Source organism: Salvelinus alpinus, chromosome 16 (genome assembly GCF_045679555.1).
Source record: "Salvelinus alpinus chromosome 16, SLU_Salpinus.1, whole genome shotgun sequence".
Lineage (NCBI taxonomy): Eukaryota > Metazoa > Chordata > Actinopteri > Salmoniformes > Salmonidae > Salvelinus > Salvelinus alpinus.
In genome coordinates, this window is record NC_092101.1 from 3,792,645 (window position 1) to 3,817,660 (window position 25,016).

Below are 25,016 nucleotides of genomic sequence, written 5' to 3' on the forward strand. Positions count from 1 at the left end.
TCAAATGCACTTAAATATTTAGTCTTACCCATTCACCCTCTGATTTGCACACAAGCACAATCCATGTCTCAATTTTATCTAGGCTTAAAAAGCCTTCTTTAACCTGTTTCCTCCCCTTCATTACACTGATTGAAGTGGAATTAATACCAATAAGGGATCATAGCTTTCACCTGGTTAGTCTATGTCATGGAAAGCACAGGTGTTCCTAATGTTGTGTACATTCTGTGAATATATAATTTGTGCATTCAAATAAGGTCAAAGATGTTGAATTTTAAACAATTCTTTGTAATATACAATATGTGAGTTTCACAAAGCACTGATTATTAGTGTCCATTTTAGGTCACTGTTTATTTTTCCTGAAATGTCCTCCTTTTGCATGTCATACTGACCACTGTCAATGTCACTGGTTACACTCATCTGACACACCTTTGCCCCCTTGTTACTTTATGTCCCTCATTGTTGCCAAAGATGTGCTGTGCAGAAACTGGGTCATGTACTCGTTTAGTCATTGTGAACATAGCATTGCATATAAAAGGAAACGCTGAGCTGCAGGATCCCACTCCTGCATTTCACCATGTGGTGGTTCTTTCTTTGTCACCTTGTGGCCTTGGTCGGTAAGTGTGTTAAAAATATGAAAATTATTTTTAATTAGCTAATTATGACACTTTTTGAATCTTTTTTTTCATTTTTTCATTTCAGCATGTGACCATATCAGTTATGGTGAGTTCTTTATCAAGTGATTTGAAATGTATCATTTAAAACTAACGCTACATTCAAATGAGCATGTTTTCATGAATAATTCTATATCAATGATGTATTGTAGAGCCTGGCTTGAACCCTAAGAAAACCTATGAGTACAAATATGAGGGAATGGTGAATATTGGGCGTGGCATGCCAAACCTTGCAGAGTCTGGTGTGAGACTCATGTGCAAAGTCAAGATCATTGGTGTATCAGCACAAAAATTCCTTCTCCGGGTATGCATTCAATTAAAATTACCAATGCAAGGTTCTTCATAGGCCTTTACCTCATTTTTCAGAAGCGAAATATACTGCATGTGTTATTTTAAGGATCTACATTTCTTTTGATGAACATAAAATGTGTCAATATCCTGAGAATTTAAACAAACTCATTTGAAAATGTTTTATTTAATCGTAAATAAACAATTCATTCTACCTGGAGATCCAATTATATTTTCTTGTTTTAAGGTTTCAAACTTGAACTTCGAGGAGTTCAATGGCATCCCAGGGAAGAATGCATTTGTTACGTCACCAAAGCTTACCAAACGGATTGCTGCCGAGCTCAGCAAACCCTTCATGTTCGAGTACGCCAAGGGACGGGTTGGTGACATTCGCACCTCTGCTGAAGTATCTGACACCATCGTCAATATTGTGAGAGGCATACTTGGGTTTTTCCAAGTCACAGTCAAGACCACCCAAAGAGTGTATGAGCTGGAGGAGGTAACTAAAACAGGTTTTACATAAACAATGCTTACGTTATATTGCATTTTCATCTGTAAAGAAATTGCAGAGAGCACTGTTAATGTGAGGTTTATTCTACGTATTTGTTATCAGGTCGGGATCCATGGATTGTGCCAGAGTACCTATGCCAATGAGGAGGATGCCAACTCCCAAGAATTGTCAGTCACCCAAATTGTTGACATTAATAACTGCAAAAAAAAGGCAGCCATTTACAGAGGAATGGCACTTGCTGTCGACAACAAACTTTCCAAAGAGGTTTGTCTTTCCAATCCATAAACCTATATGTGAACATGCACAATTCTATTTAAATGAGTATACAGTGCCAATACTACAGAGACCATCGAGGTAAATTGTATACTTTAACAGTCACTCACTTTCAATAATTTTTGTATTCTTTTACGTCATCTAGAGAGGTGACTCTGTCATTTCAACAGTGAGATATGTCTACACAGTGAAACCAACAGTTGACGGAGGCCTGATCAAGAAGGCTCATGCCTTGGAGCGCCAGCATTTCTCCCCATTCAACGTGAAAGGGGGGAACTCCAAACTGCAAGCCATGTATGACAAATCTCATTGTTTTCTTTCATTTCACTATATAAAATTGGGTGTCTGAAAATGAGAACCACCTGGTAGTTGGAGGACTCGAAAGAGATGCCACGGTTAGAGGCATAATGACTAAACACCAACATACAGAATAATAGGTGAAAGTGGTTTATTTGCCATGTACACACTAAGGATGCGTTTACACAGGCAGCCCAACTCTGATAATTTTTGCCAATAATTAAGCAAACAATAACAATTGGGCTTCCTTAGTGAAAACACAGCCTACCACTAAGTTATGTGAAGGAATGTCCAGAAGGAGATGTCCAGACATGAGTTATAGGGCTGCAATTACACAGGCAGCCCAATTCAGATTTCTTGCCCGATTATTGGCAAAAGAGCTGATCTTATTGGTCAAAAGACAAATTAGTGATAAAAAAAGATGAGAATTTGGCTGCCTGTAAACACAGCCTTAGATGAAATGCACCGAAGAGGTTCTCAGTCTTGGGGCTACAGTGAGGAACAAACCAGGATGACCAATTACCTGCCAAAATGTGTATGTGTAAGGTGCTATTCGTGTTGACTCTCCTTTAGGAAAGAGCTTGTGCTGCTCAGGGTAACTGACACAGTGGTGACCCCTACTGTTGGTCCCATGATTAGCCGAGGGAATCTGATTTACAAGTTTGTGAAAGCGTTGGCCCAAATCCCCATTTTGATGAAGAAGTTGGATGATCCAGTGCCCAAGGTAAAGAACAGCGTATCAATAATACTCAAAACTTGCTCGAAAATGTTTTTTTCCAACCTCACCCTGTCATGAAGATGTTTATGGCTCATGATTATTTACTGCTAACATGTGATATGCCACAAACACATGCAACCACATTGTTGTTCACAGATTGCAGACATGATCAAACGTTTGGCCCAAGCGAACATCTACCAGACAGACAGTGCAACAAGTGAGGATGTTGTTTTTCTTTACCAACTCCTGCGTGTGACATCGCTAGAAAACCACGAGGTTCTGTGGAAACAGCTCTCAGGGAATGATGAACACAGGTGCATATTCATGTTTATTAAATGTATAATCATATTTATGACACTACCGTTCAAAAGTTTGGGGTCACCTAGAAATGTCCTTGTTTTTTTGTCCATTAAAATGACATCAAATTGATCAGAAATACAGTGTAGACATTGTTAATGTTGTAAATGACTATTGTAGCTGGAACTCTGGGATGCTGGCCTTCTAGGCAGAGTTCCTCTGTCCAGTGTCTGTGTTCTTTTGCCCATCTCAATCTTTTATTTTTATTTGCCAGTCTGAGCCATGGCTTTTTCTTTGCAACTCTGCCTAGAAGGCCAGCATCCCGGAGTTGCCTCTTTGCTGTTGACGTTGAGACTGGTGTTTTGCGGGTACTATTTAATGAAGCTGCCAGTTAAGGACTTGTGAGGTGTCTGTTTCTCAAACTAGACACCGTAATGTACTTGTCCTCCCGCTCAGTTGTGCACCGGGGCCTCCCACTGCTCTTTCTGTTCTGGTTTGAGCCAGTTTGCTTTGTTCTTTGTTTCTTGGCAATTTCTCGCATGGACTAGCCTTTGTTTCTCAGAACAAGAATAGACTGACGAGTTTCAGAAGAAAGGTCTTTGTTTCTGGCCATTTTCAGCCTGTAATCAAACCCACAAATGCTGATGCTCCAGATACTCAACTAGTGTAAATAAGGCTAGTTTAATTGCTTCTTTAATCAGAACAACAGTTTTCAGCTGTGCTAACATAATAGCAAAAGGGTTTTCTAATGATCAAATAGCCTTTTAAAATGATACACTTGGATTAGCTGACACAACGTGCCATTGGAACACAGGAGTGATGGTTGCTGATAATGAGCCTCTGTACGCCTATGTAGATATTCCATTAAAAATGTACCGTTCCCAGTTACAATAATCATTTACAACATTAACAATGTCTACACTGTATTTCTGATCAATTTGATGTTATTTTAAACAAAACAAAAATGTTTTTCAAACAAGGACATTTCTAAGTCGCCCCAAACTTTTGAACGGTAGTGTGTAGATATAGGCACATTTTTATATTAATTTAAACATTCTATGGTTTCCATTGTAAACATTTCTATGTTAAGTGTAATATATCAAAGGATTGCCTATGTTTCCTACAATGTGAGTTTTTTTTAAATTGTCATCCTTCTCTCTTGTCAGACGGTGGCTTTTGGACACGATTGTTGAAGTTGGAGACGCAAGAGTTCTCAAATTCCTGGAGAACAGATTCAAAGCCGGTGATGTATCAGCCAACGAGGCTGGACAAACACTTCTGATCGCATTTAATCATTTAGCAGCAGAGACCGACTTGCTGGAGATGGCCAAGGTGATTGTCTTGGTTGGAGGTGTAACATACAGTTATTTAAATTGCATATGTTCACTATATTACAGGAGGTATTATTGTTATACGGTAGAAAGACAAAGAGTACATTGTCCCTACATGGGCCTATGGACCATTTAACTTTTTTTTTTACACTAGATAACAAAATCATGTGGTCGATGTGATGTGTTCAGAGTGATTCATAATCTATCAATCGTCCCTTTGTAGGAGTTTCTGTTCATGCCCTTCAGTAAGTCCCACCCAATGCTGTGGAACACTGTGGTGCTGTCCTATGGATCACTGGTCTACAGGTACTGTACCTATGAGTATGGTCCGTCTTGCCCGGTGGCAGTTGTTCAGGTAATAGGCTACATTACCATTGCATTACTTACTGGTAAAGAAACCAAATGCATAAGCTATGTTCCAGTTTATTCTGGTTATATGACAGAAGATGGAATTGTGAATGTTATGACTACTGCTGCGTTAATCTTGTGTAGCGTTGCTGTTGTTCAGACTCTTTCTGTATAGATATTAGCTGCAAATCACTGCGGATTAGAGAATTCAAGATGTGACACGTCTGTTTCAAACAGCCCCTGTTGGACATGGTGATCGATGGCCTGAAGAGAAACAGTGAACTGGACATGTTGCTAGCCCTGAAGGCCATTGGGAATGCTGGCCACCCCTCCAGCATTAAGACCATCAGGCGCTTCCTCCCCGGAGTGTCTGCCACTCCTGTGACCCTCCCAGCCCGTGTGCTAAGTGCAGCCGTGCAGTCTCTGAGACACCTGGCAGTCAGAGACCCCCACAGCGTTAGTAGTAGCAGTAGTTTGGTTTATTTCATTGTGTACACATTCACAACTAAAAGCTGAATTCCAGAATACAAACAAGAAAAGAAAAAGGTGATAATATTTAGGAAGTGCGTCATAGATATTGTGGTTCTGGTGTCAGAGTTGAATTGGTGTCAGTAACATTTCGACATACTCACACTCACATTAGGATATCAAGTCAATTCCCAAAGTGAAAATTAATTAAATACCTCATTGACAAATATGCAACTGAGTATCTATTGATTTACTAAATTGACTTTATATCAGATGAAATGATAACCAGTTGACATACAGTCGGATTTTGTATTAGTCCCAGTCTAATCTCTTTGATAATATGACTTTAGCTACTGTATGTCTTACGTATGTGCTTTCAGGTCCAGGACATCACAGTGAGCCTGTTTGTGCAGAGGCACCTTCCCACTGAGATCCGTATGTTGGCATGTATGATCCTGTTTGAAACTAAGCCACCTTTGGCTTTGGTGTCTACAGTGACTGAATTCCTATTGGAGGAGGCTGACATGCATGTGGCTAGCTTTTCTTACTCTCTCATTAGGAGCATTGCCAAATCAAGCACTCCGGACAACCACTTCCTGTGAGTGTTTTTATCTGGGCAGAGTGACATTTGTTCTGTCAATGCTTCTGATTATGCATTTCAACTGTGGCTGTTTTGTTATCTTTGTTAAAGCTCAACAGCCTGCAATGTCGCTGAGAAAATCCTGGCCCCTAAATTTGGTCGTGTCAGTTACCACTACAGCAAAGCTATGCGCCTAGATTGGTTTAATGGTAAGTTCAAAGGACCTGTAAGCGGCATGGGTTTACTTTGAGAACATACAGTATGTGAAAGGCTGAGGAAACTGTTTTCTTCGCTCATCAGCAAAAAAACATTGACTGACCACATATCTCTTGAATATCCAGACGACTTCTTGATTGGTACAGCCACTGAGTTCTTCATGCTGAAAAATGCTGCAAGCTACATCCCAACAGAAATAGTGACTAAAGGGAAATTCCATTTCATTGGCAAAATATTACAACTTGTGGAGGTAATGTTCATATTAATTGTTTTGTACTTGTTCTGTTTCATGCTGAAGTAAAACGTTATTTGACTATTGTTTGTGTCATAAAGCTTGGTTTCCGTGCTGATGGAATTAAGGAACTGTTTAGACAGAACATTCAAGTTAACGGCCATCTCAGCTACACTGACTTCGAGGCCATATTCAAAGTGGTGAGTTCATGACTTTTCAAAACGCATACTGTACTGTTGAGGGCACTAAAAAAGTGCCCTCAAATGTACTGTATCATCCCTTCAAACTAAACTTTGTTCTATTGAATCATCTTCTTTCAGCTGCAAGATTGGCAGACATTGCCCGAGGATAAGCCTCTTTTGTCTGCCTATACACGAATCTTTGGTCAAGAGTTCTTCTTCGCGGATTTGAGCAAGGACTTAATTCAGAGTATTATCAAGGTGAGATTTCTACAGTCAATCAAGTACTGCATGTTACTCAGTATAACATCATGTCCCTCTCTATCCACTCTGGGCAATAACAAAACCTCATGATACACATTTCCTGTGGTCTCCATAAGCTGTTACACACTGTGCTCTTCTGCCACGGTATCTCCATGCAGACTGTCAGTCCATCTGCAGGCAAAAAGAACCCAGCCTGGAGAATGATTGAAAATCTTCAGAAGGGGATGTCATGGCACTGGACCAAGGCCTTCCTTATGTTTGAGACCCGTTACATCCAAGCCACCTCCCTCGGTCTCCCACTGGAAATCAGCAAATATTATAACACAGTAACAACCATTACCGTCAATGGTAAACATTGAATACCAAGGCCATTTGAATTCCAAAGCAGAATACCATTTTTTAAATAAATATATACATAATCAATAAAACGCTAACATTTTCTCTTATGTAGCTGAGGCTGCAATCAGCCCACCACTGACTGATCGCCTGGGACAACTGTTGACCTCAGATGTTTCACTAGTGACTGATGGATTTGCTGGGTAATATATGTATTTATGTTTTGGTAGCTGGGGCAGTCAAAGTCCTTGCATAGTTGTATGTTTCTTGTAAAGGATTGTGAGAAAAGAGAGGTAGTGCTAGAGCAGTGGGTTGCTTGCAGCACTACCAAGTAAGTGTGATCGGGAGGCACTGAGGGCAGCGGCTTACACAGCTTGACCACCCCAGGCCTCGGCAAGTATTTATTCAATATTTTACATCATATTATCAGAAGAACAATACTATGAGGAACCCTCCCAGATCAATGGCTTCATGGCTCAATTATTGTTCAATGCTAATACAGTGAGGGGAAAAAAGTATTTGATCCCCTGCTGATTTTGTACGTTTGCCCACCGACAAAGAAATGATCAGTCTATAGTTTTAATGGTAGGTTTATTTGAACAGTGAGAGACAGAATAACAACAAAAATTCAGAAAAACGCATGTCAAAAATTGTCTAAATTGATTTGCATTTTAATGAGGGAAATAAGTATTTGACCCATCTGCAAAACATGACTTATTACTTGGTGGCAAAACCCTTGTTGGCAATCACAGAGGTCAGATGTTTCTTGTAGTTGGCCACCAGGTTTGCACACATCTCAGGAGGGATTTTGTCCCACTCCTCTTTGCAGATCTTCTCCAAGTCATTAAGGTTTTGAGGCTGATGTTTGGCAACTCGATCATTCAGCTCCCTCCACAGATTTTCTATGGGATTAAGGTCTGGAGACTGGCTAGGCCACTCCAGGACCTTAATGTGCTTCTTGAGCCACTCCTTTGTTGCCTTGGCCGTGTGTTTTGGGTCATTGCCATGCTGGAATACCCATCCACGACCCATTTTCAATGCCCAGGCTGAGGGAAGGAGGTTCTCACCCAAGATTTGACGGTACATGGCCCCGTCCATCGTCCCTTTGATGCAGTGAAGTTGTCCAGTCCCCTTAGCAGAAAAACACCCCCAAAGCATAATGTTTCCACCTCCATGTTTGACGGTGGGGATGGTGTTCTTGGGGTCATAGGCAGCATTCCTCCTCCTCCAAACACGCGAGTTGAGTTGATGCCAAAGAGCTCCATTTTGGTCTCATCTGACCACAACACTTTCACCCAGTTGTCCTCTGAATCATTCAGATGTTCATTGGCAAACTTCAGACGGGCATGTATATGTGCTTTCTTGAGCAGGGGGACCTTGCGGGCGCTGCAGGATTTCAGTCCTTCACGGCGTAGTGTGTTCCCAATTGTTTTCTTGGTGACTATGGTCCCAGCAGCCTTGAGATCATTGACAAGATCCTCCCGTGTAGTTCTGGGCTGATTCCTCACCGTTCTCATGATCATTGCAACTCCACAAGGTGAGATATTGCATGGTGCCCCAGGCAGAGGGAGATTGACAGTTCATTTGTGAATAATCGCACCAACTGTTGTCACCTTCTCACCAAGCTGCTTGGCGATGGTCTTGTAGCCCATTCTAGCCTTGTGTAGGTCTACAATCTTGTCCCTGACATCCTTGGAGAGCTCTTTGGTCTTGGCCATGGTGGAGAGTTTGGATTCTGATTGATTGATTGCTTCTGTGGACAGGTGTCTTTTATACAGGTAACAAACTGAGATTAGGAGCACTCCCTTTAAGAGTGTGCTCCTAATCTCAGCTCGTTACCTGTATAAAAGACACCTGGGAGTCAGAAATCTTTCTCATTGAGAGGGGTCAAATACGTATTTCCCTCATTAAAATTTAGAACATTTTTGACATGCGTTTTTCTGGATTTTTATGTTGCCATTCTGTCTCTCACTGTTCAAATGAACCTACCATTAAAATTATAGACCGATCATTTCTTTGTCAGTGGGCAAACGTACAAAATCAGCAGTGGATCAAATACTTTTTTCACTCACTGTATAACTGATTGTGTTTTATATGTAATTTTGCTGCAGTTTCTCAAAGGACCAATTTGTCTTCCATGGGATAAACACTGACATGTTCCAGTGTGGTGTGGAACTGAAGAGTAAAACAGTAGTTGCCATGCCATGGGAAATCAGCATGAAAATGAACATCAAACAAAATACATTTGAAATTGACCTTCCTGCTTGCAAAGAGGAGACTAAGCTTTTCTCAGTCAAGTATGTTTCTCACATTTCATTACACCTGTCAAAAACAATATTTTAAGTGTCGAAATGGATAGTAATTTAACAGATGCTAGATTTCTTTTTGTTACAATAGGTTTGACGTATATGCGGTCTCAAGGAATATTGAGGAGCCATCACTTGCTAAAATGACCCCAATGATGCCTGACTCTATTGAGGCTAATGAGGATATAGAGCCACCTAAGCAAAGCTATTTGACCTCTGGACAAAAGGTACAACCACTCTCCAAGGCAAAGATTATTACACGCAAAGTAAGATAGATATGTGTGCACTCCTAATATGCTTTCTTTTTTGCTAAATAGATTGTCAAATTTGACACTTACCATCCACAAGTAAAGGTGTGTGCAGAGGCTAACATCTATGGGGCAGCTTTCTGTGTTGACTCAGAGGCAACGAGATCACACTACATTGATGAATACCCCCTTTACTACTTCTTGGGATACACCAACTTTGCATATACAATTCAACCAGGTAACAGCATATACAAGTATAAAGTATGACATAATATGCTTTTTCTTGGACATTGTTTTGGACTGTCATTTATTAAGCCTTATTGGATGTGCCAGGAACTGGTCCAGTGGTAGTGCTGCCGACCCCGGACGGCACATCAGCCCAGTGGCAGGGTTCAGTCCTTGCTTACACCTTACTTAACTGGACCTATTCTATACATCCCTCTAATCTTTGACTTTCATTCTTTCACAATAAAGCAAAAAACATTTGAAAAGAAAATGGAATTCCATAAAAAACAAAAGCCTCATTAGATTTCATAAGTGTGACTATATAATCGAATTCCTCTTTCATTATCAGTCCAGTCCAACAAACCTGTTGACAAGATTCACATTGAGATGAACGCCAGCCCAACCAAGGACCCAGTTAGTGTCCGCCACCTGCTTGACACCCTGCGGAGGCTTTCCAAGGTACTTGGTCATGGTTGTACTGTCATGATCTGCACACATGCATTGCTAAGTTCATACAGTATGTGACCATTTCTACTCTATTTTTGTGTTTGCAGGACGCAACCAATAGTTTCCATCTCTCCTCTGGTTCCTCAAGCAGCAGAACGTCTCATCAAGCAAGCTTCAAAGCCAAAGAAGCTTCTGCTTCTGAGGTAGGGCTATGGCTGAAGTGCACCACTGACTACTGTAACTTGTTGTTGTGGTTGTTGTTTTAAGGGGGGGTGTATTCAATCTCAATCAATATTCAAAGACAGTTTCATTACTGTCTGCATTATTTCAGACATGGCGACAGTATTATGTATTTCACTCTGAAACCTAGTTGTGTTTACAAAACAGTGATGGCGGTATAAAGACCTTTGCGCCTTCTTGTACTCCTCCTCAGGCTTGGAATGCCAATCCTGAACCATTGTTCACCATCAAGGTTCTGGCCATGAGTGGCAAGACAAAGCCAGAGGGTTACGAAGCAGCTGCTTACTACACTCCTGCTGCCCAGATGGACAACACCCAGTTGATCGTGTCTCAGGTTGGGGAGGATGCCAACTGGAAGTTGTGCACAGATGCTAATGTGGATAAGGTCCGGCAGGAGCAGCTAAAGGTAATCAGGGTTGGGTAGGTTACCTTCTAAATGTACTCTGTTACTAGTTAACAGTCCAAAATTGTAATCAGTAACTTAACTTTTGGATTACTCAAACTCGGTAACGTAATCTGATTACATTGAGTTAATTTGAGATTACTTTCCCCGTAAGAAGCATTAGAAGAAGACAAAAATGTATGCTACCAATTGAACAACATCTATTGCAGGATAAATCAATGTTAAAGTTTACATAGCTGGCAATACATGGAAGTTAAATATTACTTTACGGGTTGGTAATGTAGGCTTATTCTAACCCATCGCTTTCTACTACATATAAACTACACGTTTAAATTATATCTTTACATTGAAAACCAAAGTCTATCAGAATTCCAGTCATTCCAATAAATGATATGCTCCTTGATAGATTAGCCAAATTGTTCATATTTTTTTATTTCACATTTATTTAACCAGGTTAGCCAGTTGAGAACAAGTTCTCATTTACAAATGCAACCTGACCAAGATAAAGTAAAGCAGTGCGACAAAAACAACAACACAGAGTTACATGTCAATAACACAATAGAAAAATCTATGTACAGTGTGTGCAAATGTAGAAGAGTAGTGCAAGTAGAGATACTGGGGTGCAAAAGAACAAGAGGATAAATAACAATATGGGGATGAGGTAGTTGGGTGTGCTATTTACAGATTGGCTGTGTACAGGTACAGTGATCGGTAAACAGCTGATGCTTAAATTTAGGCAGTTTAAATTTGCATCGTGCAGCACAATCTCCAAAAAGTTCTGGGACACTGTAAAGTCCATGGAGAATAAGAGCACCTCCTCCCAGCTGCCTACTGCACTGAGTTTAGGAAACACCGTCACCACCGATAAATCCACGATAATTGAACATTTCAATAAGCATTTTTCTACGGCTGGCCATGCTTTCCACCTGGCTACCCCTACCCTGGTCAACTGCCCTGCACCCCCCACAGCAACTTGCCCAAGCCTCCCCCATTTCTCCAGCACCCAAATCCAGATAGCTTATGTTCTGAAAGAGCTGCAAAATCTGGACTCTTACAAATCAGCAGGGCTAGACAATCTGGACCCTCTCTTTCTAAAATTATCAGCCAAAAACATTGCAACCCCTATTACTAGCCTGTTCAACCTCTCTTTCGTATCGTCTGAGATCCCCAAAGATAGAAAAGCCACCGCGGTCATCCCCCTCTTCAAAGTGGGAGACACTCTAGACCCAAACTACTACAAACCTATATCTTTCCTACCCTGCCTTTCTAAGGTCTTCGAAAGCCAGGTTAAAAAACAGATCACAGACCATTTCGAATCCCACCATACCTTCTCCGCTATGCAATCTGGCTCCCGAGCTGGTCATGGGTGCACCTCAGCCACGCTCAATGGACCTAAACGATATCACAATCACCATCGATAAAAGACAGTACTGTGCAACCGTCTTCATCAACCTGGCCAAGGCTTTCGACTCTGTCAATCACCACATTCTTATCGGCAGACTCAACAGTCTTGGTTTCTCAAATGACTGCCTCGCCTGGATCACCAACTACTTCTAAGACAGAGTTCAGTGTGTCAAATCGGAGGGCCTGTTGTCCAGACCTCTGGCAGTCTCTATGGGGGTGCCACAGGGTTCAATTCTCGGGCCGACTCTTTTCTCTGTATACATCAATGATGTCACTCTTGCTGCTGGTGATTCTCTGATCCACCTCTACGCAGACGATATCGTTCTGTGTACTTCTGGCCCTTCTTTGTACACTGTTAACTAACCTCCAGATGAGCTTCAATACCATACAACTTTCCTTCTGTGTCCTCCAACTGCTCTTATATACAAGTAAAACTAAATGCATGCTTTTCAACCGATCGCTACCAGCACCTACCCGCCCGTCCTGCATCACTACTCTGGACGGTTCTGACTTAGAACATGTGGACATCTACAAATGCCCAGGTGTCTGGTTAGACTGTAAACTCTACTTCCAGACTCACATTAAGTATCTACAATCCAAAAGTACATCTAGAATCTGCTTCCTATTTCGCAACAAAGCCTCCTTCACTCATGCTGCCAAAAATACCCTCGTAAAACAAATTATCCTACCGATCCTCGACTTCGGCGATGTCATTTACAAAATAGCCTCCAACACTCTACTCACAGTGCCATCCGTTTTGTCACCAAAGCCTCATATACTACCCAGCACTGCAACCTCTATGCTCTCGTTGGCTTGCCCTCGCTTCATATTCGTCGCCAAACCCACTGGCTCCAGGTTATCTATAAGTCTTTGCTAGGTAAAGCCCCATCTTATCTCAGCTTACTGGTCACCATAGTAGCACCCACCCGTAGCACGCGGTCCAGCAGGTATATTTCACTGGTCACCCCCAAAGCCAATTCCTCCTTTGGCCGCCTTTCCTTCCAGTTCTCTGCTGCCAATGACTGGAACGAACTGAAAAAAGCTGGAGACTTATATCTCCCACACTAACTTTAAGCACCAGCTGTCAGGGCAGCTCACAGATCCCTGCACCTGTACATAGCCCATCTCTAAATAGCCCATCCAACTACCTCATCTCCATACTGTTATTTTATTTTTTTTGCTCCTTTGCACCCCAATATCTCTAGTCGCACATTCATCTTCTGTACATCTTTCACTCCAGTGTTTAATTGCTCAATTGTAATTATTTCAACGCTATGGCCTATTTATTGCCGTACCTCCCTTGTCTTACCTCATTTGCACACACTGTTTATAGACTTTTTTTTCTATTGTGTTATTGACTGTATGTTTTATTCCATGTGTAACTCTATGTTGTTGTTTGTGTGTCGCACTGCTTTGCTTCATCTTGGCCAGGTCGCAGTTGTAAATGAGAACTTGTTCGTTGGATAATCTTTTTCTTTTTTTAATCTTTTTATGCCGGCAGTAGTCACACCATTGGAAGACATAGCTTGGACTGTAGACTACAAAAGTCTATTCCTGCTCTTTTCCCGCGATCCATCAAACACATTTGGTGTGTCATCATAGTGGTCTCGGACTTGTGGTCAGACACAGGTGGAACAAATGTACATTTGAATGTCAATTTAAAAAACACAGAAGTGACAAATATGTTTTTGCAAACATAATTTTTGAATTTAAAAGTGATCATCGAAGTAATCTAGTTTTTCAAAAGTATCTGTAATCTGATTACAATATTTTTGCTGGTAACGTAACAGATTACAGTTAACATTTTTTGTAATCCTTACATGTTACAGATTACATGTAATCTGTTACCCCCCCCCCCCCCCCCCAACCCTGAAGGTTATAGGCAGTACAATCTAAGAAAAGAAGGTACTAACTAGAACCTAAAAGGTTCTTCAGCTGTCCCCAAATGAGAACCGTTTGAAGAACCATTTTTTGGTTCCAGGTAGAACTCCTTTGTGTTCCATGTAGAAATATTTCCCCAGAAGGTTCTACATGGAACCAAAAACAGTTCTACCTGGAACCAAAAAGGGTTCTCGTATCAGGAGAGCGGCAGAACCCTTTTCGAACTCTTTTTTCTAAATAGTGTAGATACAAGGTGGGAAGAGATATCTCTCAATAGGGATTGGAGAAACATGACATGTTAATTCAATGTGATGGCTTCATAAGTGTTCTCTTTTTCATGTTAGATGCACGTAAGATGGGGAGATGAGTGTCAGTCATATGAGATGTCTATGAAAACTGCCACCGCACATCTGCCTGGGTCCAAACCCACTCTGAAGGCCAAGATTCACTGGAAGACTGTTTCAGGGTACATGACAGAGGTTGGAAAAAGGTGAGACAAGCACACATTCAGTACACTGAAAAGTATATTCAGTTTCCCAAACCTACTGCAATCAGAGTAATGTATTAGCAGGTCGTGTGACTATTCACATTGTATATAAACGCTATTGGTTCCTTAATGAAAAACAACTTCACTTTTATGCTGATGACACTGTGATGTACTGACTCCTCTGTGAACCAGGCTATAGCCGATCTACAGACTGCATGTAATGTTGTTGACCTTAAACAAGTAGTTTGGAAAAAAGTTGTTTTCTAGAGAGCCCACAACATTGACTCCACTGATTTAACCCTTTGGACCCCAATATAATTATAGAATGCTGCTGTAGATTACTGAGCATTTTCAAATAAACAGACATAGCTCAAGAACAAAAAACAAATGACAATCACAAGTCAACTTAGGTTAAATATGATACCACATTCATGTCAATAGGAATAACACCAATTTTGTCTCCCATTGTGTAAAGACACTCACTATCAAAAAACAATTAACACTCGAGTATTTAAATTGTACAACATTTCACCAAATTACTCATTCAAACTGTACCGACTATGATATATTATATTTATATTATTTATATATACAGTAACAGTCAAAAGTTTGGACACCTACTCATTCAAGGGTTTTTCTTTACTACTTTCTACAATGTAGAATAAAAAGTGTTAAACAAATCAAAATACATTTTATATTTGAGATTCTTCAAATAGAAATACGTTGCCTTGATGACAGCTTTGCACATTGGCCTTGGTCTGGAAGGTGACCAAGAACGTGATGGTCACACTGACAAAGCTCTAAAGTTCCTCTGTGGAGATGGGATAACCTTCCAGAAGAACAACCATCTCTACAGCAGTCCACCAATCAGGCCTTTATGGTAGTGTGGCCAGACGGAAGCCACTCCTCAGTATAAGTCACGACAGCCTGCTTCGTTTGCCAAAAAGGCACCTAAAGGACTCAGACCATGAGAAACAAGATTCTCTGGTCTGATGAAAACAAGATTGAACTCTTTGGCCTGATAGCCAAGCGTCATATCTGGAGGAAACCTGGCACCATCCCTACGGTGAAGCAAGGTGGTGGCAGCATCATGCTGTATGGACTGGGAGACTAGTCAGGATCGAGGCAAAGATGAACAGAGCAAAGTACAGTGATCCTTGATGAAAACATGCTCCAGTGTGCACAGGACCTCAGACTGGACACTGAAAGGTTCACAGCAAAGGTTCACCTTCCAACAGGACAACGACCCTAAGCACACAGCCAAGACAACACAGGAGTGGCTTCGGGACACGTCTCTCAATGTCCTTGAGTGGCCCAGCCAGAGCCCGGACTTGAACCCGATCAATCATCTCTGGAGAGAGCTTAAAATAGCTGTGCAGCAACGCTCCCCATCCAATCTGGCAGAATTTAGCCAAGAAGACTCAAGGCTGTAATCGCCAAAGGTGCTTCAGCAAAGTATTGATTAAAGGATTGGTCTGAATACTTAGTATGTAAATGTAATATCTGTTTTTAATACATTTTCACACTAAAAATATATTTTTTGCTTTGTCATTATAGGGTATTGTGTGTAGCTTGATGAGGAAAAAAACTATTTAATCAATTTTAGAATGAAGCCGTAATGTAACAAAATGTGGAAAACATCAAGGTGTACGAATACACTGTATATGTTATGGACAAAGTATATTTTACTTCAGTTATCTTTTTTTTTGTCCAATCCTTCAGCTACCCACATTCCCTTCCATCTAGGTGCCATATATTTTTCAACTGTGTTGTGATGTTTCACTAAAGATTTGAACCTTTCTATTCTTATAGTTTCTATGGAAATGAAATAATTTTTTTTGCTATTATATTATTGATTGTGTTGTGACTTTACTTTCATTAATCTGAAGACTGTTATTTATCTAATCAACCTAAATATATTTTATTGTTATTGATTAAATGAATGATGTAACAATTAACTCATTAAGATCTGGGGCACAACGAGGGCGGTTCTTTAGAGTTTAATTTGTGAGATGATAACTCTATAAAGGTTTTCATAAACAGTCAACTTATTAAATCATAACCTCGTATCATATCATAATTCAGAACAGTCGTAACCTCCTTTTATCTGCAAAAACCCGAGTCTTACTTATGATTCAGTACTACACAAATTGGAATAATTATTTCTTTACTAGCTAACAGACAGAGACACTTCACGTTGTTACATTTAGAAACTACTCTCAATTATAGTACTCCTGTACTTTGCACACAAACCGCCGCCCGCTTTGGAGTAAAAAATCATTAATTTATTTACGTGAAAGGTCATATCTGTCAGAACCGGGCCACATTGGAAAGGGGGTTGGGTCTTTTCGTGGCATGCTTGTAAGGCTCTTATTGTCCAAAATGGTTCCGACAAGTCTCATACTGTTTGTAGTTGTTATTTAGTCCTGAACAGAACTACAGAGTTGATTCTCCTTCCGTTCGCTCTGGAGGATGCTTCTTTGAAGATAGGCTAGCCAGCCGTGTCAATGGTTCCCAGTGGGGTGATGAGAATAGCGTAATATGATGATTTGAACAGAGTAATGGAATGGTCCCACTTAAATTCGCTTTTCTAGATACTTTACTTAGGACAGCTAATCAGCCATACCAGTGATTGTCTGAGAGGTGACATTATCGTCTCTACCTCGTGTTGAGATTCAGAGTTCGAACCACTTTAAACATGAGCTGCAGCTCTACATCTCTCTGGTCTGATATGTTCATTTTCGTTACCCATCATTTATGCAGTTTGTTCGAGAGGGGCGGTTCCGTCAGGCTGACACGCTCTCTGACCTCACTCAGGGGCGTGACTTGTCACTTGTAGAAAGTTATGTACAACTATTATCTCTTATGGCTCCTAAACTCATTACATTTGACATTTTAGTCATTTAGCAGACGCTCTTATCCAGAGCGACTTACAGTAGAGTGCATACATTTTATTACATTTTTTACATACTGAGACAAGGATATCCCTACCGGCCAAGAGCAGACGCTCTTATCCAGAGCGACTTACAGTAGAGTGCATACATTTTATTTTTTATTTTTTTTACATACTGAGACAAGGATATCCCTACCGGCCAAACCCTCCCTACCGGCCAAACCCTCCCTAACCCGGACGACGCTATGCCAATTGTGCGTCGCCCCACGGATCTCCCGGTTGCGGCCGGCTGCGACAGAGCCTGGGCGCGAACCCAGCCCAGCCTGGGCGCGAACCCAGAGACTCTGGTGGCGCAGCTAGCACTGCGATGCATTGCCCTAGACCACTGCGCCACCCGGGAGTACGGGTGTCCCACCCTTCACAAAAACAATTTCATAATTTTTCATGTTTCATGCGCAACGCATGGGATGGACACTTTCCAAGTTAGTATTTCCTTTAAAACATTTTTTTTTACATCACAAAATAACAACCAAAATGTAATTATTGTTCTTTAGATTGCCTCTGACCATATCCCTCGTTCAATGTTAGAAATATTTAGTCGGGAGTATGTGAAACAAAGTCACATTCCTCTGGTAAACATTGGAGAGAGATGCTGACTGTTGATTTACAACAGCGTGTGAGGTGTTAACCCCCACCAGCCCCCCCCCCCCCTCTGCAGGTGAGAGGGGGTTTGGTTGAAGTTATTTATTGCAAAGCTGATCTGACCTATTTGGATCCTCACACAATAGTCATGACAGTCCCCACAATAGTCATGACAGGTTCAATCTTGGAAGGATTCTACAAGTTGCAACCCACCAAAAGAATGGTCATGGGATGGCCTGGTTGTGGATCATCATTCCGGACCGGTCGTCCAGTTGTCCAGACTGGTGGATCTAGGCAGTAACTTTGACAGACGTTAATAATGCACAACACTCACGCAATATGGTATTACATTTCTTCCCCAAATGAGCGGCGTCGGGGCACTTGTTTGTGGCAGTATCACTTCCTAAGTGTCAAAGAAAATGAAAATGAAATTAAGAATAAAACAAAAACAAAAAGATATACAAAACATAGTTACCACACCTTAATCATCTAATTGGACTCTATTCTATATACGTCCACGATCTTGTCATATCTAGGGTGATTCTACTTAGTGGTGTGTTGCCTAGGGCGCTATCCTAAGTTGGTAACTACATGATAAGTTATTACCAGCATGTGTGTTAACCATCAGAAGAGTGTTTTGGAGATTCGCTTCCACCAAGTGACTACTAACTCCTCTGTCGCTGTTATCAAGGGCAATTCGAATTGTTAGGTCTCAAACCTTCTTGCTGACTGTGGCTGGACTGACCGTTGCTGGCATTGATATTAGTATCCAAGGGGACCAGCTAAGCTACCAATTTATTCCGTAATGTTATCCTACACATGATTAGAGCATTTAAATAGTTGCATTGTAGTTGAGACTATGCATGGCAAGGAAGGATTATTGTTACCATTTTTTCGGGGAGTTGCAAAGTCCACTGGACTTCTTTTATGACCAGTGTGGGACACCTCAGTGATATGGCAGATGTATTCTAAGGTTATCCCCGTCGAGAGGCTTGTCCACTCCTCTCTGTTCTCGTGGGGAAGTTTACAACTTGATTTGTTTCCTGATCGGGCGGCCTCGTACAGTGCTGCAAATAGCCCCGATCCACCCCCCACTGGCCTTGACGACGCTTACCATGAGTCTGGACTAGTAATCCCGCCCGTTGTGTCTCGGGACCTCCCCACCAGCGGTTGGTGTTGGTGTCCGAGGCACAAACGAAAAGATTGTGCCCTTTGTACGAGTTGTCAGCAGCCGCATTTTTAGTAGATTGGCTGTAACTCTTCTACCAAATCTCCTAGTGTTTGTGCTTCAAAACACTCAGTGGCTGACGTGGCCTGCCATTCGCCACAACATCTGCATGTGGCAACCGTTCCAGCACCTGCGAACTGAGACAAGGATATCTTTCGGGCAATATTGCAGTTTTTCACCAGTTGGAGTCACCGGGTCAGTGGTGGGACTGACACCGTTAGTTTTATTGTAAGGGGTTTCAGTCCCACTCCAAGCAGAAAGCGTATCATCGGAAGCAGAGTCCACTCTGAAAGTTGATGCTTTGTTTCCTGATACGACCACAGTGCTTGTGGAAGTGTCTGAAGGACAAGAGAAGTTCATCTTAGCTATGGTATCGCATGACTCCAAGGAGGAGGGAAGTTGCTCACTCACAGAGAATGTTGGCTCAAAATCTTGAAAAGAATAGTCTATCAGGTTTGCTGATTGAATGTGACGAGATATCGTCATATCTGCTTGAGTCAGATTCTGCACCAAGAGGTATCGAAATGTCTTTTTCCCAAGGGGTCCTGTCAACAGATGCTCCTTGTGGATGACTGTGTTACAGCCAGCGTTAGGAGAAGACAGTGTGGTCAGTGGAGACGGCACGGTTACCTCTGACCACAATTGGTTGTTTTTCCAATCCATCAGAGAAACCAAACGATCCATCAAGTCTGCTCCGAGTAGCAGGTGTTCAGTGTTGAGGCTGGTAACATACACAGGGTGAATAAGCGAAACATCTTGGAAGTATACTTTTAGCGTTAGTCGCATTGTGAGAGGCGAGGTAGTCTGAGTTAACCCTCAAAGTTTGTCTTATCGTTCTGTTCTTAACCAACGTTACCTGGGTTCACAGCACTTTTGAGATCATTGTCAAGCCCGAATCAATTAGCGCATCATGGGTTAAGTGTTTTACAGCGAAAAAACAATATAGCATTATATTAGCTTACCACAATAGCCAGAAACACAAGCCATTTACCAGCAGCAAAAGTTAGCGATCGTAACAAACCAGCAAAAGATATATAATTTTTTACTAACCTTGATAAGCTTCATCAGATGACAGTCCTATAACATCAGGTTATACATACACTTATGTTTTGTTCGAAAATGTGCATATTTAGAGCTGAAATCAGTGGTTATACATTGTGCTAACGTAGCATCTTTTTCCCACAACGTCCGGATATTTTTCTGACACTCACATATTCTGACCAAATAACTATTCATAAACATTACTAAAAAATACATGTTGTATAGGAAATGATAGATACACTAGTTCTTAATGCAATCGCCGTGTTAGAATTCTAAAAATAACTTCATTACGACATGCAGTTTACGTTATGGCGAGAGCGTGCCCAAAATCTGGGCGCAAACTACTAGTTCACATGTTCGACAGATATATGAAATAGCATCATAAAATGGGTCCTACTTTTGATGATCTACCATCAGAATGTTGTACAAGGGGTCCTTTGTCCAGAACAATCGTTTTTTGGATTTAGAATGTCCTCTTCTCCAGTCAATTAGCACGGAAAGCTAGCAAAGTGGCGCGAAGCTCTCCTTCCTGAACATACGCAGACAAAGCAACACGCCTAACGTCCCGAAAAAAATTCAATAATCTAATAAAACTATATTGAATAAACATACTTTACGATGATATTGTCACATATATCAAATAAAATATCAAGCACATTTATAGGCAGGCCCTAGAACAGAGCATCGATTTCAGATTTACCACTTCCTGTCAGGAAGTTTGCTGCAAAATGAGTTCTGTTTTACTCACAGATATAATTCAAACGGTTTTAGAAACTAGAGAGTGTTTTCTATCCAATAGTAATAATAATATGCATATTGTACGAGCAAGAATAGAGTACGAGGCCGTTTAAATTGGGCACGATTTTCCCCCAAAGTGTAAATAGCGCCCTCTATCCTCAACAGGTTAAGCAGTCTTTGAGTTCCGTCTTGTGGTCATATTCCCCACACAGTTGAGTGATTGTTCGCAATGGCGTAATGTATCATTTGTCTTCATGGTGAAAACAGATTGACTTATCAGAGTTTGAGTGGAGTTGGCTATTGCGATGTTGTTTACATTGTGCGTAGCTACATTTGTATCTGAGTATATAGTCAAAGCCTGTAGGCTTGTTTCTTGATTGAGCGGGCCCTGGATAGGGTTTTGAGTCAGAGCGGGGGTAATTTAATAGTTTACGTCCTCGCTAATGGTGTTAAATTCGGCTGACCTGTTCTCCGGGAAGTCCACGCCTAGTCATGGTGACGTATCTTTTTCGTCTTTCTCAAATGTTGCTGCTTTTGTATTTCTCTTAGCAGAACGTCTTGAGAGCATCGGTCTACGATTTGATCGTCATTGAAGCCTTTTGACCCTTGTGCCCTGACACTTTGTGTGGGTTGGGTGCAGCAAAGTAGCTGTTTTGTCATCCGACTTGGTCATTGTGTTCATTACCTGATCATCTTTGGTCTGCAGCATTTGGACAGCATTATTGCTTTCAGTGTTGTTAATCAAAATGGCATACATGTTATCAATTTGCCCGCCCCTGTTTGTAGCGAACTCGCACGATTTATATAGATTTGCTTGGACTTCGTCGTATTTACTTTTGGCTAAATCGAGTTGTTCCTGTAAAATACAATTTTGTTCCTGTCGAAGATGATTTTGTTCAAGAGTTTGTGCTAGTTCGTCGTCATAAGTTTTTGCCAATTCTTTTAATTGTTCAGTTCTCAAATGCAGTTCTTCGTCTAGCAGTATCTTTTCCTTTTCTGCTTTTGTCATTAGTTAACTGGTTCTCTCCACCTGTCCTTTCATCTCAACCGTTTCTTGCTCGTGCTTCTGCTGTGCACTGCGGAACTTGACCGATGTCAGTCTCTGCTGGCGGCCATACCTCAGAGCTAAATTCAAGAGAACCGTACAAGGCCTGCGCCTGTTGGTTTATCTTGGAGTCCGTTTTTGGCATTTCTGCAGTTTTTTCACTTATTGCATTGTGATCTAACATTCTCAGCCCTTTGGCATAGTTTGGGATAATATTGTTGCTGATTTCAGCAATCATCCTTTCCATGGGTGAGGGTTCACTAATTAGCAGGGGAATGGGGACCACCCCCTCTGATAGCTTGCTCATCATTATTATAATTATAATTATAATTATTATGTTTTGTAAAGTTTGGGATTTGAGACGATGGATTTTAGAAGAAAAAAATATATATAGACGTTAATGAATCATCAATACTTAATCAGTAATGTGGGAGTTGGACATCAATGAACTTGCAAAAGCAAATCGTATTGATTTAGTAATGTTATTCAAATCACAATGCATAGAGTGGGTAGCCATTTGATTAGCTGTTCAGGATTCTTATGGCTTAGGGGCCTTTTGGTCCTAGACTTGGCGCTCTGGTACCGCTTGCCATGTGGAAGCAGCGAGAACAGTCTATGAGTGGGGTGGCTGGAGTCTGACAATTTTTAGGGCCTTTCTATGACACTGCCTGGTATAGAGGTCCTGGATGGCAGGCAGCTTAGCCCCAGTGATGTACTGGGCCGTATGCACTACCCTCTGTAGTGATTTTGCAGAGAGCCACATCAATTTACAGAAATACTCATAATAAACATTGATAAAGGATACAACTGTTATGCACTGAATTTTAGATCCACTTCCCCTTAATGCAACCACTGTGTCAGATTTCCAAAAATCTTTACGGAAAAAGCAAACCATGCAATAATCTGAGTACGGCGCTCAGATGACAAATCAACCCAAAGAGATATCCACCATGTTGGAGTCAACAGAAGTCAGAAATAGCATTTTAAATATTCACTTACCTTTGATGATCTTCATCAGAATGCACTCCCAGGAATCCCAGTTCCACAATAAATGTTTGTTTTGTTCGATAATGTCCATCATATATGTCCAAATTCCTCCTTGTTGTTCGCGCGTTCAGTACACAATCTAAACTCACGACGCGCGTGCAAGTCCAGCGGAAAGTACGGACGAAAAGTCCAAAAAGTTATATTACAGTCCGTAGAAACATGTCAAACGAAGTATAGAATCAATCTTTAGGATGTTTTTAACATAATCAATAATGTTCCAACCGGAGAATTCCTTTGTCGCTCTCAAGTGAACGCACGAGACTGAGCTCGTGGCTCTCTGGCAGACCTCTGACTCGTTCCCCTCTCATTCGCCCCCAGTTCACAGTAGAAGCATCAAACAAGGTTCTAAAGACTGACATCTAGTGGAAGCCTTAGAACGTGCAATTTGACCCCACCCCTGTGTATTCGATAGGCCAAGAGTTGAAAAACTACAAACCTCAGATTTCACACTTCCTGGTTGGATTTTTTCTCAGGTTTTTGCCTGCCATATAACTTATGTTATACTCAGACATCATTCAAACAGTTTTAGAAACTTCAGAAGTTTTTCTATGCAAATCTACTAATTATATGCATATTCTAGCTTGCATATTCTAGCTTTTTTTTGACGGCACCTAACGTGCCTTACAATCAGCGATTTCCCCTTATAGAATGCTAGCACAAATGAGGGTTTAGTCAGGAATAGCCATTGATCATCATGCGCAAAAAAGTCATTCCGGTCTCTGAAAACTCTCTCCCTTCTGAATGCACGGTTTTCAATGTCTTCCAATAACGCAAGAACAGCCACGGTTTATTTTTTCCAATTTGAAACACTATTTATAGAACATCGCATTCTGTTTTTAATTCAAAACACCTTGTGTCCGGCAATTAATTCCTCACAGCTTTAATTGATCATTTCTAACAAATTGTTCATTAAGCTAATGTAAAGTTCACCACAGGCTTGGATGCATATGTGTCCCAAACGGCAATACCCCTACATAACAAGGAGGAAAATAATTTATGTCAAGTCTAGACTTTGCATAGAGATAAGATCATTTCCACGTCAAAGTAAGATTTTATAAATAACTACTTACACATGGTTTTCTGCGTAAGTCATACTTAAGGTCAAAATTGATCATAAGTCCAATTTATAAATGATACCCCAGGAGTACCCAAGAACTATTTGAGAATGTCTGGTTACACACCTAGGTGGCAAAGGTCCGGATGGATAATGTAATTTATCGGCGTAGTAACAAACACCCACCTCACAACCCAAGCAACCCCAAACTGTTCACACTCCTCTTGTTGTTGGAGAGAAAATATTGCACACCAACCGATTATGTTAGGTATGAGCCAAGTCACAGAAAAAGACAGCCATTTTTCCAGCCAAAGAGAGCAGTAACAAAAAGCAGAAATAGAGATAAAATGAATCACTAACCTTTGATGATCTTCATCAGATGACACTCATAGGACTTCATGTTACACAATACATGTATGTTTTGTTCGGTAAAGTTCATATTTATATAAAAAAAATATGAGTTTAGATGGGACGCTACTGTCTCACTTGGCAAAAAGCCTGAGAAAATGCAGAGCGCCAAATTAAAAAATTACTATAAAATCTAACTTTCATAAAATCACACATGAAAGATACCAAATTAAAGCTACACTGGTTCTGAATCAAGCCAACATGTCAGAATTCAAATAGGCTTTTCGGCGAAAGCATACGATCCTATTATCTGAGGATAGCACAATTGTA

At 41.0% G+C, this 25,016-nt stretch overlaps 1 protein-coding gene across 3 annotated transcripts in view; it reads left to right on the forward strand.

Annotated features, from left to right (window-relative positions):
• Window positions 1-505: 505 nt before the first annotated feature.
• The window catches only part of vtg3 (vitellogenin 3, phosvitinless), a 40,041-nt gene continuing 15,530 nt past the window's right edge, over window positions 506-25,016 (forward strand). For all 3 annotated transcript variants that reach the window (XM_071344520.1, XM_071344519.1, XM_071344521.1), the window contains exons 1-25: window positions 506-614; window positions 700-720; window positions 824-975; window positions 1,207-1,458; window positions 1,573-1,734; window positions 1,889-2,037; window positions 2,614-2,764; window positions 2,915-3,072; window positions 4,222-4,387; window positions 4,610-4,741; window positions 4,972-5,190; window positions 5,583-5,800; window positions 5,894-5,991; window positions 6,124-6,248; window positions 6,332-6,430; window positions 6,551-6,670; window positions 6,832-7,021; window positions 7,125-7,212; window positions 9,121-9,306; window positions 9,407-9,542; window positions 9,633-9,801; window positions 10,138-10,247; window positions 10,343-10,438; window positions 10,669-10,881; window positions 14,508-14,653. In XM_071344520.1, coding sequence (XP_071200621.1) covers window positions 575-614; window positions 700-720; window positions 824-975; window positions 1,207-1,458; window positions 1,573-1,734; window positions 1,889-2,037; window positions 2,614-2,764; window positions 2,915-3,072; window positions 4,222-4,387; window positions 4,610-4,741; window positions 4,972-5,190; window positions 5,583-5,800; window positions 5,894-5,991; window positions 6,124-6,248; window positions 6,332-6,430; window positions 6,551-6,670; window positions 6,832-7,021; window positions 7,125-7,212; window positions 9,121-9,306; window positions 9,407-9,542; window positions 9,633-9,801; window positions 10,138-10,247; window positions 10,343-10,438; window positions 10,669-10,881; window positions 14,508-14,653 — 3,596 coding nt within the window. In that variant the 5' untranslated portion in view covers window positions 506-574. The remainder of the gene's footprint in view (window positions 615-699; window positions 721-823; window positions 976-1,206; window positions 1,459-1,572; window positions 1,735-1,888; window positions 2,038-2,613; window positions 2,765-2,914; window positions 3,073-4,221; window positions 4,388-4,609; window positions 4,742-4,971; window positions 5,191-5,582; window positions 5,801-5,893; window positions 5,992-6,123; window positions 6,249-6,331; window positions 6,431-6,550; window positions 6,671-6,831; window positions 7,022-7,124; window positions 7,213-9,120; window positions 9,307-9,406; window positions 9,543-9,632; window positions 9,802-10,137; window positions 10,248-10,342; window positions 10,439-10,668; window positions 10,882-14,507; window positions 14,654-25,016) is intronic.